This window comes from Plectropomus leopardus, chromosome 12, assembly GCF_026936395.1.
Source record: "Plectropomus leopardus strain MGB_pleo_1.0 chromosome 12, ASM2693639v1, whole genome shotgun sequence".
Classification (NCBI taxonomy): domain Eukaryota; kingdom Metazoa; phylum Chordata; class Actinopteri; order Perciformes; family Serranidae; genus Plectropomus; species Plectropomus leopardus.
In genome coordinates this window covers 27,091,263-27,112,634 of record NC_142187.1, presented here as the reverse complement: position 1 = coordinate 27,112,634, position 21,372 = coordinate 27,091,263, and the positions used below count along the sequence as shown (strand labels likewise).

At 38.0% G+C, this 21,372-nt stretch overlaps 1 protein-coding gene across 5 annotated transcripts; it reads left to right on the top strand.

The window, feature by feature from the left end:
- The first annotated feature begins 5,858 nt into the window (after positions 1-5,858).
- On the top strand, positions 5,859-18,547 carry eef1da (eukaryotic translation elongation factor 1 delta a (guanine nucleotide exchange protein)). Of its 5 annotated transcripts, none has more exons than XM_088085673.1 (10): positions 5,915-6,017; positions 6,493-6,518; positions 8,802-9,404; positions 11,012-11,126; positions 13,901-13,957; positions 15,356-15,437; positions 17,282-17,370; positions 17,535-17,738; positions 18,049-18,243; positions 18,432-18,547. In XM_088085673.1, exons 3-10 carry the CDS (start codon positions 8,833-8,835, stop codon positions 18,468-18,470), a joined length of 1,353 nt encoding a protein of 450 aa, XP_087941799.1. In that variant the 5' UTR covers positions 5,915-6,017; positions 6,493-6,518; positions 8,802-8,832; the 3' UTR covers positions 18,471-18,547. The 5 variants fall into 5 exon arrangements, with proteins under 5 accessions (XP_087941804.1, XP_087941799.1, XP_087941800.1 ...); XM_088085675.1 differs by lacking the exon at positions 8,802-9,404 and adding an exon at positions 7,772-7,807 and having other exon boundaries at positions 5,936-6,017; XM_088085674.1 differs by lacking the exon at positions 13,901-13,957 and having other exon boundaries at positions 5,916-6,017.
- Positions 18,548-21,372: the final 2,825 nt, after the last annotated feature.

Below are 21,372 nucleotides of genomic sequence, written 5' to 3'. Positions count from 1 at the left end.
ACAAAGCGCAAATGCATCAGAGAGCAGAACAGCAAATGACCTAATTTCAAGTCACAAATATATTATGCAAATGTGACTGACTGCCATAAACCTTTTGTATATGTCTCAACAAAAAGAGGGAGTAGGCTATATTGCTATTGTTATTACCAGAGGTACTTGTAGGCTTACATTACTGTCCTTTACACTGCACCACATTTCTAGTGGTGGAAATTAGGCCTAACTATAAGTGCATTTACACAAGTGCATACATGTTGTAGGCAAATACTGTGTTTTTACATTTATCTGACAGCTAGAGTTACTATTTAAGATTTTACATATCAAACATATGATGAATTAATAAAACATTATTCAGTGTTAGAGACTGTCCTGTGAAAGTGCTCATACAGGATAACCTCCACCAGTTATAACATGAAATGCTGCTCATTTGTTAAAGCATTAATAATGATATTCCAATAATATGATATCTATCATAAACAACAGAACTCTTTGAAAGGAACTATTCTGCCCAACAAATATTTTTCCATTTCAATGGACATAGCTTTTCTAGAGGTACTAGATCTATTATTACTGTCATCTGACTCCACCCAAAATGCACAGACTTGTTTGATGGTATGTTTATAAGCTAATCACTGTGTTCCACATTATCTAAAGAGGACTGCAGTAAAGCCGCGCCCCCCTTTTAAACAAGCATGGCTGACCATAAAGCCAGGAAGAAGCGCAAGGCAAGTTTCAGTCTATTAATCATAATGATGTTTTAAGTACATAATTTGTGTTGAAACTGTGTTTAAAGTAAACATGGGTTGTTATATTACTTACACATGTTTAAAAAAGGGCATTTGAAAGAGTTTATAGCTTTCTGTGCATTGAATTGGACGGGAGATACTGGAAAATGAATGTAAGGGAATCTTATTTAAACAGTGAAATACTGTTCTTATTTAATGATGCAATGAGTTTACAATCCATCCTATTGATTATGCATATTAATCTCAGGAGGTTCTCAACATGCTGTTTTTTTAATCAGAAACTGAGAATATTTTGAGTCATGATGAAACTTTAGTCATTGATATGAATTAACCACTGATGAAATAAATAATTTCACTTCTTTGTTGAAAAAAGGTCTGGGTAAAGACCATTTATTGTTATTTTTACTATTAGGTGTTTTTGCATTAAGATTCTTTATCTGTTAGAATATACAGAAATTAAAACACCTAGTAATGTATCATGTATCATAATTTACATTATACATAATAATGTAAATTATTTTTTTAAATAGGTCCATAGGACTTTAAATCAGTTTAGAAAATAGTGTTGTAGATTAACTGAACAGTGTATAAAGCATTTAAAATGACCCCACCATCATTAAACTTCTTCTTATGAAGAGGGTCATTCTGATGCCTACAACGTGTATACTAAGTACTTTTTACACTGTTGTATTGGTACAAAAGGATGTGAATATACTTCTGCCACTGATTATTACAGGGTGTCTGTTAACAAAGCTGGATTTCCAACCAGGCAGGTAACTGTCCAGGGGCTGAGGATGTGGTAGCTAGGCGAGGTGGATCATGACTGGAATGACAGTGATTAAAATCTCCAGAGTGCTGATACCACCTTGAACAAAGAATATATGTCCATGTTGATCCACTGGAGATGGTATATAGATGGTAATTCACGAATGGGGTCATGTAAGGCAGTTTGCAGGTGTAGATGTGGAGCAGGCCAGTGCTAAAAAAGAATAATCCTTCCCAACAGAATAAGCTCCCAAGAACAAGAACAAGAACAAGAACACTAGGTTCAACCTTCAAATACCCCTCTGGAGCTGTTGATTTATTAATTTACAGGAGTGTTTTTGGTTTACAAAAGCACCTTGCGAATAGGAGACTACATGTCCTTTAGTGTGTAACATGGTGTTCCATTGGCTTCAAAAATAATTAGAAACGAAAATTTGGTAAAAAATGTATTGCACATTGTCACATCATCAGCATGAGGCTTCCCTAGTCCTAAAAAAAACACCATGAGCCATACAAACACAGGTTATCGGAGGGTTTGTGTGATACCACTGATGCTTGTAGGCTACTTTCTTTTTTTCAAACATATCGACTGTTTGTGTTTAAGCAAAGCTTTGCATCAGCTGTTTGAGCACTTGTTTTAGTTAAGTGGAGCAAGACGACCAATCTGTTGACAGTAAGGGTGTTGCACAGATGAGGTCTGATCAGTGATTGATACTGTGGCCACAACTAACAATTATAGATTTAGTTGCAGAATGTAGGTACCTGGCCAGCAACCCCAATCACAACTTCTAAAAGCCTGTAGTGGCATCTTAAAAAAAATGTTTTGCCTGACCAACAGTCCAAAACCAAAAGATTTTCATTTTTTTTTATCACAAAAGAGTTCAAAAACCCAACTTTTCTGTGCTTCTTTACTGTATTTTCTGTGATTTTGCATTTCTTGCAGTAATTTCTTATTTTGTGCCTCTTTGTGGTTGTTTTTTGTCTCTTTGCAGTCAGTTTGCATATCTTTAAGGTTATTTCATGTCTTTGGAAATGATTAATTGATTGACAGAAAATGAATTGGCAGCTATTTTGATAAATGATTGATAGTTTTAGTTTTTCTATAAGCAAAAACCGCCACATATATTCTGTGATGTAGTCTGAATAATCTGAATTTTTGCAGAATTTGTTTGTTTGTATCATTGTAAACTGAACATGTTTTGATTTTGCAAGCAAGCAATATAAAGATGTCACCTTGGGCTCTGAGAAACTTTTGTGGACACTTTTCACAATATTCTTTTTAAAGCCTTTTGCACCTGTTTTTAGGTATGTGCGTTTGTCCATCCTATTTATGTGAACATAAAATATCAATGGAAAGCTAAATATTACCATAAACAACAAACACATTATAACACAGTGTATCAACCAATGACTATTTTCTGATATTTGATAGATTAACTGATAATGAAAATAATTGTTAGTTGCAGGTCCAATTAGACAAGATCTAAAGCCAGTAATGCTGAAGGTTGAAATTCTGAATGCAAACAAGATCAGTATTAATGCATACTTTCTTTTGTTGTCTCTCCCATGTAAACTCTTTACCCTGATAGATTTTTGTCTCAAGGTTGCAACATGTTTTTCCTTATCCTTGTCAATGCTGCAGGACGAAAACATACTGAAAGGCTTTGCTTCAAGAGGAATGTCACCCAATTTGAAAAATCGTATCTATTATTGATACGGAGACCCAGGTCAGGCGATACTTTCATAAAACCTGAAGCAAAGAAGAAACCATTCATTTTTTATGTTAGTGGGATGTAAAATGTGGCTCCCCTCTGTGCAAAAAGGAAAGTTTTCTGTTCCATAAATGTGCTGTATGTCATTTCTTGCTGCCACATTATGTTTAAATACTGATTCATACCTGGCAGCAGTGCTGGAATATGAATTCTATTTGGTTTGACAGCTCAGCTTAGCATCTGATTGCTCCACAAAGGGAGCACCTCATCTGGAGCAAATGATAATTTCACAGCCCCTAGGAGTCATAATAAACAGCATCCACCTTTGATGTTGACTCGGAGAAACTTATATAAAAGGGATTTTAGACCATCATTGTAACAGATATGTGCACTTTTAGTCATCGAGTTGGTTTTGCACTCAAGAGGGTCCCCAAGTGAATTGCAGAAGTACTATGATGCTGACATTAAACCCTCTAAAGAATTATACAACACAGAAAAGAAACTGTACACACATCACTTAGATATTAGACATACATAATGCAAGAATAAAAGAATGCAATCACAAGTACTGTTAGCGATGAGAAACAAGTGCAGGAAAAAGGCTGCTTACAACAAAAAGAGTCAAAGAAGGATACTTTACAGATTTGTCCTTTTGGCCTTAAGGCGACCTCTTGTAAAAGATAAATCTTGAGTTGTCTGCACTGCAGTGTACTGATGCCTTCATTTTGACTGTTTAATGTTTTCTGATTTTCCCATTTTTCCCCTGTTACTTTATGAAAGAAATTAAATGAATGTTGTAAATTTTTAGTCAACCACGGTTGTTAAATGTGAATTAAATGTAGGTCGGATTACATGATGTCCTCATCGTGGGTTCACATCCTTCTTTTTATGCTTCACAAGATGATACAGTTCTGCCCTTTCCCTGAAACAAGATGTGAGCTGAGGCCAGCTCTCTGATTAATGTCAGATTTCTGAAGCTGTCAGAAGTAATTCATCAATCGCTGTTCCACAGGAAAAATTTAAGAGCTAATGCTACTCATTTTGAAGTTCATATTATTCAAGGTTTTCACATTATAGTTATTACTGATTGTTGTTTTTGTAGATTTTTTTTTTTCAGTTTGATTGTTCAGTGATGAACATTTGTTAAATCATAAAGCTGAAAATCTTTAGAGGGTCAAAATACATAACATAAGCCTTTATACATTATTACCCCTGAATTCAAAACTTTACTTTTATGTAATTGTATTGCTTTCAATGAATGGACCAAGGATTTAAAAAACAAACGAACAAACAAACAAACCATGGTGTAGGCTGTGGTGGATAGTAATATATGTATTTTATTAATACATTTTTGCCTTTTTAGACAGTTGTAGTCCTTGTTACACAAATTAAATGGTTATTGTAGGTGTTGTACATTGCTGCAAATTATGTAAAATTAAACCATTCGATCAGTCATTCTACCTTGCAATAAAAATAGTTAACAGCGTGGATATGTAAGTGCATGTAGTGTAAACCTGTAAACAGACGTAAAAACATCAATAGGATGCTACTGCTATTAATAGTCTATTTGAACAATATATATCATTGCCAAACTAAAAACTAGCTGAATTTTGCCAAAATTTAAATTATAACAACCCATATTAGGGACTGTTTGTTATGAGTGGGGAGGGGGTTGTGTAAAATAGGGCAGGCACTTAAAAAAACAAAAAAGTTCTAGGGAGGGAGTTATGTTTTTCTTTTATTTGGCTCAGTGGAGGGTCATTCAACTTTAAATTTACTGGGTTTTTTTCTTTTTGTTGTTTGTTTTTTGCATTGTAATACCCTCAGATCTCCACAAACCTGCCAATGGTTTTGAAAGGCGTGCTTTGTCTAAAAATGTCTAAAATCTGACCATCTTTCATAACCAGAAACTGCAAAATATGTTTATTTATTATGGAGGTCATGCATTTTTCCTCAGTCTCTAGGAGAGGTTCAAGGAAAAACAGTCTATTTGTAGCCCTAAAGGGGGTCATGCAATACAGAAACAGAGGCAGCCACCCCCTACCCTGATAAAGTACAGTCACTACATTCTTCTTAAACTGAAATTATATCAGACCAAAGAATCAAGTCTGTGCATTGTGGCCCATACAAAACATTTTGGGTGATTTTCAGTGTTTCCTCAGGATTTAGCTTAATTTCTTAAAATTGGCTCGACTAGTCTGCTCCCTGCAGGACAAGGGAGGAAAATTTGGCCCCACAAGGAACTTACACCTGAGCTAAACTTATAATTGTCAAGTTTTGTTTTAAAATATTCAGTCACAGAGGTCCGTTTGTCAAACAAACAAAAAAAGTTAAAATTAAAAAGCAACACTGTGAAAACTACAGTTGTGCAAGTGTCTTGGCTCCGTCCAAAACCTGGCAAAACATCATGTACATGAGTCACATGACTACTCTAGCTGCCCTTTAACTGCAGTTCGCTTGGAATCTTGGGAAATGAAGTCTCTAATTCAAAAATGGCTCATACCAATCTGACGGTACGGGGTAAATAGTGGCGAAAACTCGAATAACTTCTTTTTTTCGGGGTTCATAGACACCAGGTTGTTTTCGTGTGTGTTTTATGTTATAATATTTTTCTTAACATTGAACAAACGCGAAAATTATTGTTAAAATCGTCGAAAAGCTAACTTCCGCCCCCCCCCCTGGCACCGAAGAATACACACGGCCCGCTAATGCATGCCCTCTTCTCCCGTCGGATTACAGCCGAGGCAGCACGCGAAGGAACGGTTACAGAGCCATAAAACGTCGAATAAATCCAAAAGTAAGTGCGGAAGAGTTGTATTTTTACAACCTGCAGCACAACAAAGGTGTATTGTTTGTTGAGTCCCAAAAAGTACTTTGAATATAAAGTTTTAAAGCGCCACGTGGTAAAAGGAACTAGCTACAAGTTGCAGAGGCTGTCAGAGAAACTTGTGCCACCTAACTTTAGCTACTGTCAGGGTGAGCTAGCAACAGATGAAATACAACGCGAAGTTTATCACTGAAGCTGTGCAGTTTGCCTGATTTGTGACTGGTGTTATGCATGAAATGCCCACTTCTTTTAGTGATTTTTAAATGACTGTTGTTTGCGAATTGTATAGTTATTTGTATGGCCCTTTTCTAAAACTTGAGAGAATTATTGCTTTTTTAATGTAACAAACGCTGTATAAAAACAGTCACGTGAATGTTTTTCGATAAGGTTTTGTAGATTATGAGCATTTTTTTTTATTGTCTTTTATTTCTCTGTTGGGCATTAGTTAGCTTCCCATTCCAGTTACCAAAGGTGAGTGTTAAAGTTGCAGCTGCTTTTCAGCTGATGCTCTAACACATGCACTAGTTCACTGCTGTCTTTATGATGTAGTGGAAGCATTTTGCACTCAGTTGCTTGAATATTTAATACAACCAGCTAAAACTAATGCAGATCAGCAGTCAATCCTACCGCAATTAGTTAAAATGTTTGGGGTTTTTTTTCATGTTTTTTTAAAAATTGAAACTGTTGCTTGGGACTACACGATTATTTATCATAACTATTAATGGATTTTAGCGACGAAACCTTTTTTAACTTTAACATTTGAATAAACAGCGCACTACGTTCACTTCCATGTTGTACAACAGTCCTGCTAATATACAAATCTCTGCAGCAAAATGCGACTTCTCCTTATTAGTGCATTTCCTAGAAGCACAATGTAGATAAAACTGTACCAAAAGGTTTTACACAATTTAAATCAACAGAACACTGCTTTTACTTTAATGTTGTGCTAGCAAGGATTTCAAATTTTATTATTGCAGTTGACCATTTAATTTCGAAAGACAAAATTCTGATCTATTCATTGTGCAGTCCCAGTGTTGACTCAGTTTGTTTATTTTGGAGGATGTGGTTTGTGGTGATGTTGAAATTGCATTTTACATAGAGGGGTTTCCTTTACACTGTGCCGACCAGGACTGCAACTAACAATTATTATTACCAAAAAAAATTACTTACAGATTATCATTGGTAGATTTGTAGGTTATATTTTTGAAGAATTAATCATTTGTCTGCATTGTCCAGTGTCTCAGAGCCCTTGGTCACTCATTCAAATTATTCAACGCCCTCCAAAATGATCATTAAGTTGAATCAACACCTCTTTATAATAACATTTCCACATGAATGTAGGATTTATGTTGCTGTGTCTGCATTAGTTTATGCTGGGTGTATCACAAGATCTGGCAACAGAGTTTATATCTACACTAACAGAACTACAAATGATGCATCACTCATGTTTGAAAGTTTTTTTTTGTTAAGTGTTTTATTATGTGGTTACCTTATTATTTCATGCCTGAAAATGTAAAAAAAAAACCCAAAAAAAAAACAACTGTCGTTTGGTTGTGACATTTGCCTGCATGTTTAAAAAAAAGTCCTGCTATCAGAAATATTTGACATTTTCACTTTTTGTCTTTGAAGTAATCCAAAGGTATTCACATCATCTTTAAGGAAACTCTATAATTTAAGTTTATGTGACTTTAAATTATTTAAATATTCTAAATGTTCCACATTAGGTAGCGTACATTATCCTGCAGCATGCCAAAACAAAGGTGAGCCAGATGCAGTTGCACAGGTTGGAATTTTTGGATGTTTCATAAGAAACATTTTAATGCATGAACAGTGTTTCCTCTTTCATTTGACACAGCTGTGTTTGGTAAAAATTGCCTCTTTATCATAAATTCATTGTTCAAAAACATGTACTTCATCGATTTTTATATTTGAAATTAATTAGGGTTGCAGCAATATACTGGTTTCACAGTATACTGTGGTTTTGAAAATGTACGGTTATTATATGTTTATTTGCATATCTGCACAATAAGAAAAAACTAGGGCAACTAGATGGAGAATCTCACTTGCCCGTGCACATTTCCTTTTTTTCTCGACTGCCTGTCATACCTTTCACATATACTCTCACTAAAAGAATTGTTTCAGGTTTCAATTAAAAAAAAATCCTGTTTTCATGGCTTTAAGGATCATTGTAACTGATTATAATAATAGTGTTATATCATGATATTTTCTAATACGATTATCTTACAGTAAAAAAATCTCATTCCGTTGCGACCCTAAAGTGAATGTTGAGGAAACATTGTAAATGCATCTTAACCTAAATGTTGGCCATTTTCACCTGTCATATGTGTGAGCCACATTATATTTTCACAGTGTTTGTTTGGATTTGGTTTGTGAAACACCAATGTGAGATTGATCCATGAACTGTTATTTGTTTGGGCATTGTTCCATATCCTAAAAGCATACAAAAACAAGGCTTGCATTCTCATGTTGATTTTTCTGTTCTCAGAAAGGTTAATCTCATTCTGAACTCTACCTTTAAAGGAAAACAAATACCGTTTTCTGAAAAATGTAAGTTTTTTGATCAATCCAACATCTCTTTGTCTGCAAGACCACATTGGCGTCACATATCAGCTGCTGTATGAGCTTTGTTTGATGCGTCTAACAGCAAAGTTTTTCTGAGGTGCTAACTTCACACAGAACTAATGGCTCTAGCTTCCACCTGTTGCTTCTTTTCTCTCTTCCTCTCACAAAAAGTGAGTAGAGAAGAGACCCCTTTAAAAGAAACATGGATCAGTCTTGGCCAAACCATCAGCAAGGAGGAGCCCCACAACATGCTGTACCAGTGGGGGCCTTCAGGCAGGTCAGTAATCCGATCATCAGCGGAGACAAAGTCCAGTTTGAGAGGCTGCGGCGACGCGCTCGTGTGTCGGAGAGCTCTGGGGCTGAAGAGGAACGATTGAGCTCCTCCATTGAAGCGAGTGGCTCTTATGGTCAAAGCCCAGTCATCCAAGGTTTTCAGGCAGAGAGCGTCTTGTTCAGCCGCAGCCCCTTTGAGCAAGCTGAGATCAACTACCAGCGCTGGCTCGCCAATAATGCCAACGGAGCGCTGTCGTCCTCTCCGAGGAGCCCAAACACCAGAGGCAACATGACCTTCCAGTCAAGACGCAGTCGCTCTCAACAGCAAGATCAGGGACACCCCATCACCACTGTGAAGGCCTCCGGTACCCCCCACCGTCGGTACAGTAGAGGCCGCAACCGCACCTCCTCTGAGACCGAGCAGGGAAATAAAGGCAGCAGGGGACCGACCCAAAGGAAGAGGGGCCTCTCCGAGACAGAAAGCAGGCCCAGATGGGACAAGTATGGCACCTTTTACACAGGGAATGGAGAGACTTGATGTGTGATTTTCTTTTTCTTTTTTTTTTTTTTAAACTGTGATGATTTTTTAAAATTTGAATTTGTTGTCTGTGCATTCTTGTTTGGCCTTTTTTAGTGATGCTAACTTGTATATTGGACTTTATACTTTTTGTTAAAAGGTGAGCTTTTTTGGGGGAGAATTTCTTGTTTATGCCACATTCAGACTGAACTATGCACACTAGTAGCTATAAACGTAGCACTTCAATTCATTTAAATAAGCTTAATCTATTATTGCAGCAGGGGTGCCAACACGGAGGTTTTCAGCAAAACTTATCTTATTTTTTCACGCTCTTCCAGTGTTTCCCACAAAATCTATGTGTGGGGGGTAACTGACAATCAGGGTTTTGGGGTTGCTGACAAAGTCACCATTTTTTAATGCGTATGACTGTCCCTTTTTATCATTCTGTGTCCCCTGTCTAAAGTAGGGTTGGGTGGGTTTTTGTGGGTTCACAAAGTTTAAGTCGCGGGGTGGATAAATAATCTGCCAATTCGATCAGAGCTGATCAGATCATACTCATCGATAAGAGGAGGAGCTGCTGCAGAGGCAAGTGAATGCAGACTTTTAAACCTAGTGATGATAAATGAGTTTCACTTTAACCGCAAGTGGCGTTCAGCTGCTCCCTCAGTGCTCAGAGTACGCTCTGCGCTCTAAGACTGTGGTGCAATGCATAACTGCTGAATGGTATATATATTCCAGTAGCGCTCCTAATGAATGGTCCAACTCCAAAAATATAAAATGGTGACGTTGTGGCGGATGTTTTTATCATGGCTGACTGCCACAAAGAAATGAATGTTGTAGATTACTCTGTCATGTGCTGGATTTCTACCATTTATCTTGCAGTCATTGTGGTGGAAAATGGTTATTTTCACAATGATAATTCTGTGTTATAAACTACTGTGCAGTGTTTTGGTATCACATAACCTTTAATTTGTCTCACCAGCACCAGAAATAACATGTCTGCCTCAATGCAACACCTTGCACTTTTGTAACAATCACCCTGCTATGACTAAGGCGGGGTTGTTAGCGGGCAGCCTCCAACCCCTTTTGTCCTATAATCCAGACTTTGCAGACCAGGCAACTGTGTTTCACAGACTGAGGAATGTGTAGATGCCTGTCTGCTGCAGTTACCCGTCAGCATAATTGGGAAGGGAAGGGAAGCATTCATCCAAAAGTCTTTTCCCCCATTGTTTTTTAAAGGTGCTTATTATTTTACAGAAACTGATGCCAGTTATTTTGCCATTAAATTTCAGTTTATGTGGTTTAAATTGTCCGTGCTACGCTTTGTTTTGTCTCTGCCTTTCACACCTCACAATTCCATCTGTGGCTGTGCATGATGTTGTAAGTTGCAATGCACACTGTCCTGGTCAAGCATCTAATCAAGCCATGTTCTGTCACTCATTTCTTGTCGCTGATTGTGATGGTGGCTGTAACGACTAAACTCCTGGTCATGGCTATCGGGTAGTAGCTAAACTGTTGGATGCAGATCAATTTTAAGTAGTCTTTATTTGCATTATCTTAATAACACTAAATTTCTGACTCATTTCCTCAGTACCAAAATGAGTGGACTGCAGTGCCTCGCCTCGGAGAACATCTGGTTCGACAAACACCATTATGATGAAGCCGAGAGGCGCTTCTACGAGGGAGTCAACGGACCCTCTTCACAGGTAGACCGGGCGCACATTTCATCAACCCCCCCACCAAAATAGCTTCCAACTTCTTTTGAAAGCTTCACTGTTTTTGAAACAGCCTAAAAGCAAAAAAAAAAGACTTTGTTATTTGTATTCAGCATGGTTTTATGTGTATCGACCTAATCATTTGTAGAAATAAGGAAATTTTGTTTTTTAGGCAACCTCTATTCCCAACCCTTCTCTTGTCTCTGCTATCTTTTCAAGTTCCTTTCACCTCCTGCCTGACTCCTCCTCGGCTCATGCTGCCCTGTCAATCACTGGTGTGTTTAGCAATAGTTACATCATCGTCAGCCCGCAGCAGCTGTGTGCATGTGAGTTAAGCCACTCGATTTAGATGTGGCTCGTCCAAGTGAGAGGGGTCAGGTGGTTTGGCAGCTGCCCCTGCCTATCAGGCTGTCCAGGGCAGCAGAGAGCTTCTGCCTAAGCCTTGGAAACAAAGGAGATTAGAGACTGATCACTTCCAGGTCTTTAAAGGGTTGTTTCACCCAAATAACAATAAGTTATATGTTCTCAATTATGTGATTTCAAGTGATGTACATAGTTTTGGTTTAATGTGCTTAGTTTTTTGAGAAAAGAAATGAGTGAATCATGTCTTCGCAGTAACAGAAACCTGTTTTATCGGGTTAATCCAAAGACCACACTGTTGTTTTGGCTGGACATATTTCTTGGGTGGAAAAAAGTTTCAGTGGAAAAAGTTCAAATTTCAGCACAACATGTACTCAAATGGGAAAATGACAGCTGCACTTTGAGAGTTGCAGGTCAGGTTGTCATCCTGGGTTTGTGTTACTCATACGCCTGCTGCCAAAATGTGTATAACCTTTGTACTGCATCATGAGGCCAAACTAGATAAGCCCTGTTGCTCACAATTACTTGTTCGGGTCATCCTAAATGTCGGGTGTATGGTCCATTCTGCTTTTGTCTGTTTTGCATGCTGCTTCCTGTCTCTCTCACTGCTCCTGCTTCATTGCTGCTTTGCCCACATATACCTGCAGGAGAGAGAAGTTAATGCCATCCTGCAGGACATTGCTAAATCCCGACAGAATATCCTGCAGTCCCTAAACGGAGTGAGTACTGTGCTACAAATGAGCCGCAGGCCCACCCGCTGTAGTGGCAGGACAGTTTGCACTTATGTTTGTGTGCCAGCCCTAAAACAGGGGAATAGCTGTTAAAATAAGAAATGGTGATTTAAATATAGAAACAACATCTTCTTGGGGACATGTAAGACTTGTTTCAGTCCCAAAAAGCCTTCAGCCTGCACTTGTCAAGAAATGTGCTTTATGCATGCTACATTTTCTGTTATGAGAAACTTATTCACCCTCTCTCCTCTGCTTGCATCCCCCATAATCTCCCTTGAAATCTGTCAGTAGGTTGCATAAGTGTTGGTCTTAATTTCAGTGTCTTTTACTTTGTTGTTAGCAGTGCAAGTGGGGTCAGTTTCTGCATAAACATGTGTACAAAGAATAAATCAGCTTATTATCGTCAGTAGCTACTGTTGTTATCTTAAAGGATAAGTTCACATGTTTTTAAGTCTGATAGCATTCATTCAGTAAGTGAATGCTGTCTTTGGAAGCAACAAAGATGGGTTTTTAGACTAAAAGCACATTGTCCCCTACATTTGCATGGAAATTCCTGTAAGAAACCATACATTAGAAAAATTAAAATGTGAACTTAACCTTTAAATTCATCGTTACTAAGTGTAAGCTTGACTTCTTCAAAACAAAGAGCTACTGTATTGTTAAAGAGTAACTGAATCCCCAGATCCCCTTTTTCAGTTGGAAAAAATGGGTATTTCGTAGTGTTGCTGATTGATTTGGGTAAAATTTTTGACATTTCAGTGCATAGTATTAAAATTCTACATATTGGGCAGGGAGTTGCCGTGGATCAAGGAGTGGCACAAATGAGTGAACGTGGACGTGTCTTAGACAGTCATAGACAGGCCAGATAATAACAGTAGACAGCAGTAAAAACAGGTTTTTGAAACTTTTAAGTTGTTTCTTCTCTTCATATTTCTCTTACTTATTCAGTGTCTTATTCAAAGTCAGTACACATTGATGTTTTAGCGCTGCTTAAGAGGAGACGGACGGTAGTTTAGTGATGGCGTGTCATTACATGCCGCCGGTTAAGGAGCTGATATTAGCGCATTCACCCGAGTGTTTGTTCCCATCAATGCTGACTGGAGCTGGAGGTGATAAAAACCTGTGTCTGCTGCAGAGTCATTTGATGCGAGAGTGAATGCCAATTGTATGCATTCTCGTGGCATTAAAAAAGCCAGATGTTCGCGGTGCTAGCAGGTTTTTTGTACAATGTGAATGAGGCTTTTTAGACTTTTTTCACAGAACGCACTTAAGCCAAAAGTGGGGATTTAGTTACTCTTTAACAACAAACTTTTTGGAGCTTGTTTAATGGAGTGTCAGAAGACCTGACCGAGACACACGTGGTTTCATGGCAGAAAACGTGCTGAAGTGGCTTTGACAATCCTGTAGAGTCGCAGGATTGTTTGAAATATCCCATTTTGGCACTACTAGTGACTTTTTACTTGTCATTTAGTTTTGATGTAAAACGTTGATTACTGCCATTTCAAAATGTTTCATTTCATTTCTCTGACAATAGTTATCAGTTTCTATCTTACAACTAACACCTCTGAAGTTATAGCATGTGTAGCATCCAACTTTCTTTCTACAACCAGTACTTTTCTTCTTTGTCTTCATGTTTCCTTCCCTTACCTTCACCTTGTACATAACCGGGTGCAGGTGAAAACGGCCCTGCAGCAGCCCAAAGGGCGCCAGCAGAAACGGCAGCACAGAAACGTAAGTCTTCCTCATCCAGCTTTGCTGCTCAGGCCTGCGTACGCTGCATGGTTGAGACAGCCAGCTGGGTGTGCTGGCTGTGCCTGCTACTGCCTGGAGTGGAGTGTGCTACCTTTATCACAGCACTAAGATGTCTTATTCTGAATCACCATCTTACCATTGTGCATCTTTTTTTAGGTGTCACGCCCACTAACTGATCTAGTGTCTCTAATTGGGGGGAGAAATTATAATCTTGCTTTTGCCAGATTGTGTTACCATGATTATTAAATCCTAATAAACTGCAGATAATTTTCAGAACTGATATATTTACTTTAAGCATCTTCCATCTTAAAAGCTCAACTCTTAAATACAGTGTAACGTTTAATGTAACATCTGACCTTAAAGGACCAGTGTGTAGGATTTAGTGGTATCTAGCAGTGAGGTTGCAGATTGCAACCAAAGGAATACCCCTCCCGTCAGCCCTCTATTTCAAAGTGTGACCTACCATGGTCCACAGGTAGCGTAAAAACGCCCTCTCTAGAGCCAGTGTTTGGTTTGTCGGTTCTGGACTATTGTAGAAACATAGCGGGTTCTCTGAAAGACGATCCGCTCCCTGTGTTAGATAGTAAGGGCTTATTCTAAGATAAGAAGAACAAAGATTGTACACAAATGAAAACACACTTACGGATGTTCAGTTTTTGCCAAAAGATCCCCCTAAACCCTTCACATTGGTCCTTGAGGTGATCAAAAATTGATAAAACTTTAGCTCATAGTTTCACATTTTGGGAAGTACACTTAATTGTTGCCGAGAGTTACATCCAAAAATCAATACTATTCACATCTGTCGTGCTTAACGTAGCACCAAGACTGGATACAGGGTAAAGGCCTGGCTCCGTCCAAAGATTGAAAAAAAATCAGCTACCTACCAGCATCTCCACTACGTAACTAATTAATTTATTTTATACTGCTTCTTCAATCCACACAACCCATGTTTTGTATCGTATTGATCTCTATCTGCTCATCTCTGCAAGAAAAATAAGTTTTTCCCAAAATGTCTAACTATTCTCTTTAAATCATTATAGTGGGGAAATTTTTTTTAAAAAAAATTCTCATCAAAGTTTGTCTGCATGCTGTCACTGTCAACAACAAATCCTCTCATTATTAGGGTTCAAGGCAGTTTATTCTGATATCAGCATTGTATGTGAATGGTATTCATATTATTGTTGTGTAATAGACTTTAGCCTTGCATGTGTTTCTTTTTAAACCTCACCACTTCAACTATTTTTCATTTTGCTTGCTTCTTCTCTTCAGGCTGCGATTGGATCTCAACCTAGTGGACAGTGCATTTGCTTTGGCGCCATTTGAACCCTGACCTGCAACATGACGTTTGCTAATTAATTTTTGTCTGTCTTACCGCAGTCATCCTCACATGCAGGAGGAGACCAGGAGCTGGTTTCACGCATGAAGAGCATGGAACTGGAGAACCAGGCTCTGCACAAAGGTGTGTGTGTTAATCTGCGTTTTTATAAAGGTTTATACAGGTGAACAAAGTGACATGTAGTGTGATTTAAAACAACACAAATATGACATACTATACCATGATATTTTGGGTTTTTTTTTAATCACACACAGTACTATGACATATTTTATGACCTTTTTATGGCACATTATTATATTTTTTGATTTGTTTTTACAATATACTATACAAGAAATTATTTTTTATGACATACTGTCCTGTAACCTTTATATATTTTTTTATAATATACTGTACTAAGAAATGTTTTTGACATACTATACTATGACTTGTTTCTCCCGCCTTTGAAAGCTTGTAACTTAAGTATACTGTGACGCACTGTGTTTTTGACATACATGATATACAATAACTTTTATTGAAATGTTATACAACATTGTTTTTTGTTGTTGTTTTTTTCAGTTTTTAAGCATGCTATCCAGTGACTTTTCAACAGACATTTCAACATGAAACACTATGGCATTTTTTAAAATACTATCCTGTGACCCATTTTCAACATACTATACTATGACTTGACATGCTATATATACTATGACATTTTTTTGACAAACTACACTAACCTTTTTTCAATATTCTATACTTTAACATTTTTAATACTCTTTTCTACATGCTATATTATAATCTTTTCGCTGTACGTTACAGTGTCTATTTCAAGTTTTTTTTTGATATGCTATACTATGTCATTTTTCAGCGTACTATACTATGACATTTTCAATAGTTTTTTGATATGCTGTACTATGATCTTTTATTATTAAGTATACAGTGATTTTTTCCAATATACTATACTACTACTAATACCACATACTATTTTAACTTTAAACTGTTTTAAAAATCACAAATGTACCTTATACCTTGTACCTTGTATTTGGTTTTTAACACTTCTGTCCTAATTGCTATACAATGACTTTTTCAACATGTTTTTCAGCATATCCTACCACTACTTCATTTGTCAAATTATAATTTTTTAAACAGAATAAACTGAGGTGGGGTTTTTTTTGTATTTTAAATGGCATCTTATACTGTGGCTTAATGCATTATGAGACATACTATCCCATGACCTTTTTATGATATTTTCAAACACTATTTTATGAGTTTTTTATAGTATTTTGAACATCATAGTACACTAGGAATTTCTTTTGAAATTGCTTTCTTGAGACTGTTTATAATGACTAATAAAACTGTGACATTTTCATATTATTTCAGACAACAAAATATACCATGACCTTTTTTATGCCAATTTAGACGACATGCTCTACCATAACCTTATTATTCTATTTTGGACAACATACTATAGCATGACTTTTTAAGCTATTGTGGACAACTGGCTTTTCTATGACTTTATTATTGTATTTTGGACGATATGCTATAGTATGACTTTTTCATGCTTTTTTATGCTTTCACCACAGCATGTTTATGCTATTTTGGACAATATAGTACAGTATGACTTTATTTTTATGCTGTTTTGGACGACATGCTGTACTAAGATGTCATTATTTTAGTTTGGACGACATATTATACGATGACTTGCTTATGCTATTTTGGATGACCTATTATACCATGACATTTTTATGGTATTTTGAACAACAAACTATATTTCTAAATTTCTTCAATAATTTTTTGGCACACTACTCCGATTTTTTTCATATTTTCATGACACAATATACCATGGTTTTTACATTTTTTAATCGCATCCTATACTGTAACATTTTTCATGATATTTTCACTTTGAATTTTTTCATGGCATATTTTAATTACATTTTTTTAAAAAAAGTTTTATGATGTCCCTTACTTAAACATTTGTGTATGCTTGTTAGTGGTGGCGGACATGAGGGCAGCCCTGCAGAAGCTGGAGTCCAGAGTGGCCGTGCTGGAAAAGAATCCGGCAACTGTGTCATCTACTAAGGTAGATAACTAAGAAATAAGACTTTTTTTCCATACAGTACATAAATACCTGCACATGTTCAGTATGCTGTAAAACATTAATCTAAAACAGGCCCTCAAATCCCAAATCCCTCAGAACAGCTCATTTTCAGACATTTTCCTGTCCTTTTCCATCATTTTGACCAGGCTGCTCCAGTCCAGGCTGCTCCAGTAAAACAGGTGGACAATGCTGATGATGATGAAGACGATGATATTGACTTGTTCGGCAGTGACGAAGAAGACGAAGAGGCAGCACGCATCAAGCAGGAGCGCCTGGATGCCTATGCAGCCAAGAAGTCCAAGAAACCTGCCCTCATCGCCAAGTCATCTATCCTTTTGGACGTCAAACCCGTATGTCTTCTCCCAAACTCTTTATGTGCTAGTTTTAGTGCTGTCGTATTCTCCTACAGAAAACCAACAGCTGTGAAAAACCTGATTAAAATCAGGATATTTGCCCCTACGCCATTAATTTGTTGGTAAAAGGATTCACTTTTTCTTGTTTTGGAGAAGGTGAAGAAAAGGACTTGAAACAAGTTTGTACTTAATTCAACTAATTTCAACATAAAGGATCTACTTAAATCAGGCAAAATGAAACCGAGTGCATTTATTCAAACAAGTTGAACATGCATGTTGTATTCACCTCCCACATATGTTCTCTTAGTGGGATGATGAGACTGATATGGAGCAGCTGGAGAAGTGTGTGCGCTCGGTGCAGATGGACGGGCTCCTGTGGGGAGCATCCAAACTGGTTCCAGTGGGCTACGGCATCAAGAAGCTGCAGATCAACTGTGTGGTTGAGGATGACAAAGTAGGCACTGACATCTTGGAGGAAGAGATCACCAAATTTGAAGACTTTGTAAGTAACAATCAGTTTGACGTAATTTGTTCACCCTCATAAGAAGTACACTCAAGAGTTATGAAAAAGTAGTCTGGCAATTTGTAGATGGCATTAATGCTTTATTATTTATCTTGAATGAAAAAGCTTTGATGTAATCACAGTATAACATGCAGAAATTGACTTATTGAACGTTTCTTCCTTTGCAGGTCCAAAGTGTCGATGTTGCTGCCTTCAATAAGATCTAAGCGCCACCAACTGTTTAACTGCTCCACCAAAGTGTTGCTGCTGTTCGGTTATTAAAATGCTAAGATTTGAGCACAAACCTCTGTCTCTGTTTTATCATTATTTATCAGTTTTATACCGTACTAACAACATTACTTAAGGACCATAATTAAGCAATATCACAGGAGAGGGAGTGATGTGCTTGTATATCATGGCTTGATACCACCAAAGATAATCACAGCCGTGACGATACACAGCCCAACACACGACCTCCAGTGTGATATTGCTTTTATACAACAGTTCCACGAGCATCCTTTATTTGTTAATAGTAACAAGCAACAACATATTTGTTTAATTAATGATTTTTCTGGCTCTGCCAACACAAATACTTCCCGAACCACTGGATGTGACAGCTGTTGCCTAGCAACACATAAACATTTTCCTGCTTGCTGTTTGCTAATCTGTGTTAGCTCGGTCTTCATGTCCTGTACAGAGCATCTGCTTCATATCACAAACATTTATCTCTGTGTTTTCAGTGAAATCAGAGTCTGTTAACAGACACTATGGCGGCCTGTGAGATTCAGATGAGTTAGTTTGATCAGAGAGATCATCGCTCCAGCGTGTCCACTCACTGCCGTGATCTCTGTCACCTCGAGTCCTGTATCAGACAGCATGTGTGTGTGTGTGTGTGTGTGTGTGTGTGTGTCTCAGGCTGCGGTTGGTGTGAGACAAGTGTGCTCCTGTCTCACTGCACATCTTTGTAGCATCTGTAACTGCTGGTTTACTCCCAGTGAACGGCAGTTTACCAAAACTCGTCTGTCACAGCTGCCACCTCCTGGGCTTCCTCATAACTTTTAATAACTCCAATGCTCAGTGAACAGCGCCAACTAGCTGTTTCAACCTGTGCTTACACCAAACTATAAACATATCCCACTTACACTATTATTCTGATTTACGGATTTTGAAGTGCTGTGAAGCGGAGTGATACATGCAGAGTTAAAAGTTAACAGTCCCAGTGATGTTATACTCCTATATCAGCACTCATGGAACGCCTCTTGACCAATCAAATTGCTTGGTCAAAAATAACTTGTATAATATTTGACAGAGTACCAGCATCTTTACAAGTGAAGAGAGCACGGCCTCAAAGTAGAGCTCAAACCCACCCAAAATCCTGGATTGTTTGAGTTTTTCGCGCAGTTTTAGCCGACATGTTATAGTATGACTTTCTGACACAATTTTGGACGACTTGCTATAGTAATACTTTTTGGTGTGATTTTGGACGACATGCTAATGTACGACTTTGACGCGATTTTTGGACGACATGCTATAGTAATACTTTTTGGTGTGATTTTGGAGGACATTCTATAGTATGACTTTCTGGGGCCATTTTGGACAACATGCTATAGAGTGACTTTTTGGCGCGATCCTGGAGGACATGCACTTCTGATACAATTTGGAACAACATGCTGTAGTATGACTTTCTGATGCGATTTTGGACAACATGCTATGGGATGACTTTCTGATACTATTTTGGACCACATGTTATAGTATGAGGTTTTAGCACGGTTTTAGACTACATGCTAGAGTCCAGACATGTAGAGCTCAAACCCACCCAAAATCCTGGATATACAGGCTGGGTGAAAGTAGTCCTGACTTTATGGAGCAAAACCATTGTGTCAGAAACGTTATAGAAAGACAAAGTCCCACCCCTGAAATCCAAATACACTCCTATCCTGCTGCAGCAAGGAGTGGCGATGCTCACACTCTCCTTATTGTGTTGAAAAGAACAACCTGAGTGAGAGCAGTCAAGACTCCAGGATTTGGAGTTGTGTTCAAGCTTGTAGTCGCTCCCTCCTCCGCTCCTGTCCATGTTTTGGTAGGAGACACCGTTTAAAACCCGTTACCAGCCCACTCTACCTCCCAGTAGCAGCGTCCAGCCATCCCCACTCTGCACAGCACCTGGACCCAGCTGGTGAAGCGATGTGGTTGGTCTGGATAGTGCTGTGGCTCTAAACGTGAGGTTACCCCTCTTCGACCATCAGAAGGTGACTAACCGTTTTAAGTTTGTTAAGCATGCTATACTATGACTTTTTAAGGCTTTTTTGGATGACATACTCTACTATGACTGTGTTATGTGATGATATTGATTTTTTCAGCAGTGACGAAGAAGACGAAGAGGCAGCACACATCAAGCAGGAGCGCCTGGATGCCAAGAAATGCAAGAAACCTGCCCTCATCGCCAAGTCATTTATCCTGTCGGTCGTCAAGCTGGTATGTTTTCTCCCAAACTCTTAATGTGCTAGTTTTAGTGCTGTTGTATTCTCCTACAGAGACCCAACAGCTGTGAAAAAAACTGATTAAAATCAGGAATTTTGTTCCTACGCCATTAATTTGTTGGTAAAAGGATTCACTTTCTTGTTCTTTTCTTGTTTTGGAGAAGGTGAAGAAAAGGACTTTCAACAAATTTGTACTTAATTTGACTAATTTCAACATATAAGATCTACTTAAATTCAAGTAAAATGAAACTTAGTGAATCTCTTTAAACTGGTTTAAACATACATGTTAAAATTAAAAAGTGTGCTGTGTCATTCAGCTTTGTTGACTTAATGTTCTGTATTCATCTCCCACATATGTTCTCTTAGTGGGATAATGTGACTGGTATGGAGCAGCTGGAGAAGTGTGTGCGCTCGGTGCAGATGGACGGGCTCCTGTGGGGAGCATCCAAACTGGTGCCAGTTGGCTACGGCATCAAGAAGCTGCAGATCAACTGTGTGGTTGAGGATGACAAAGTAGGCACTGACATCTTGGAGGAAGAGATCGCCAAGTTTGAAGACTACGTAAGTAATAATCAGTTTGACGTAATTTGTTCACCCTCATAAGAAGTACATTCATGAGTTATAAAAAAGTAGTCTGGCAATTTGAAGA

What these genes read in the sequence shown, in the direction of transcription:
- eef1da (XM_088085673.1), top strand. Translation starts at nt 8,833, where the DNA reads ATGGATCAGTCTTGGCCAAACCATCAGCAAGGAGGAGCCCCACAACAT. An exon ending in AGCAGGCCCAGATGGGACAA is followed by an intron (nt 9,405 to 11,011) that starts GTATGGCACCTT and finishes TCATTTCCTCAG; the next exon opens with TACCAAAATGAGTGGACTGC. An exon ending in TCACCAAATTTGAAGACTTT is followed by an intron (nt 18,244 to 18,431) that starts GTAAGTAACAAT and finishes CTTCCTTTGCAG; the next exon opens with GTCCAAAGTGTCGATGTTGC.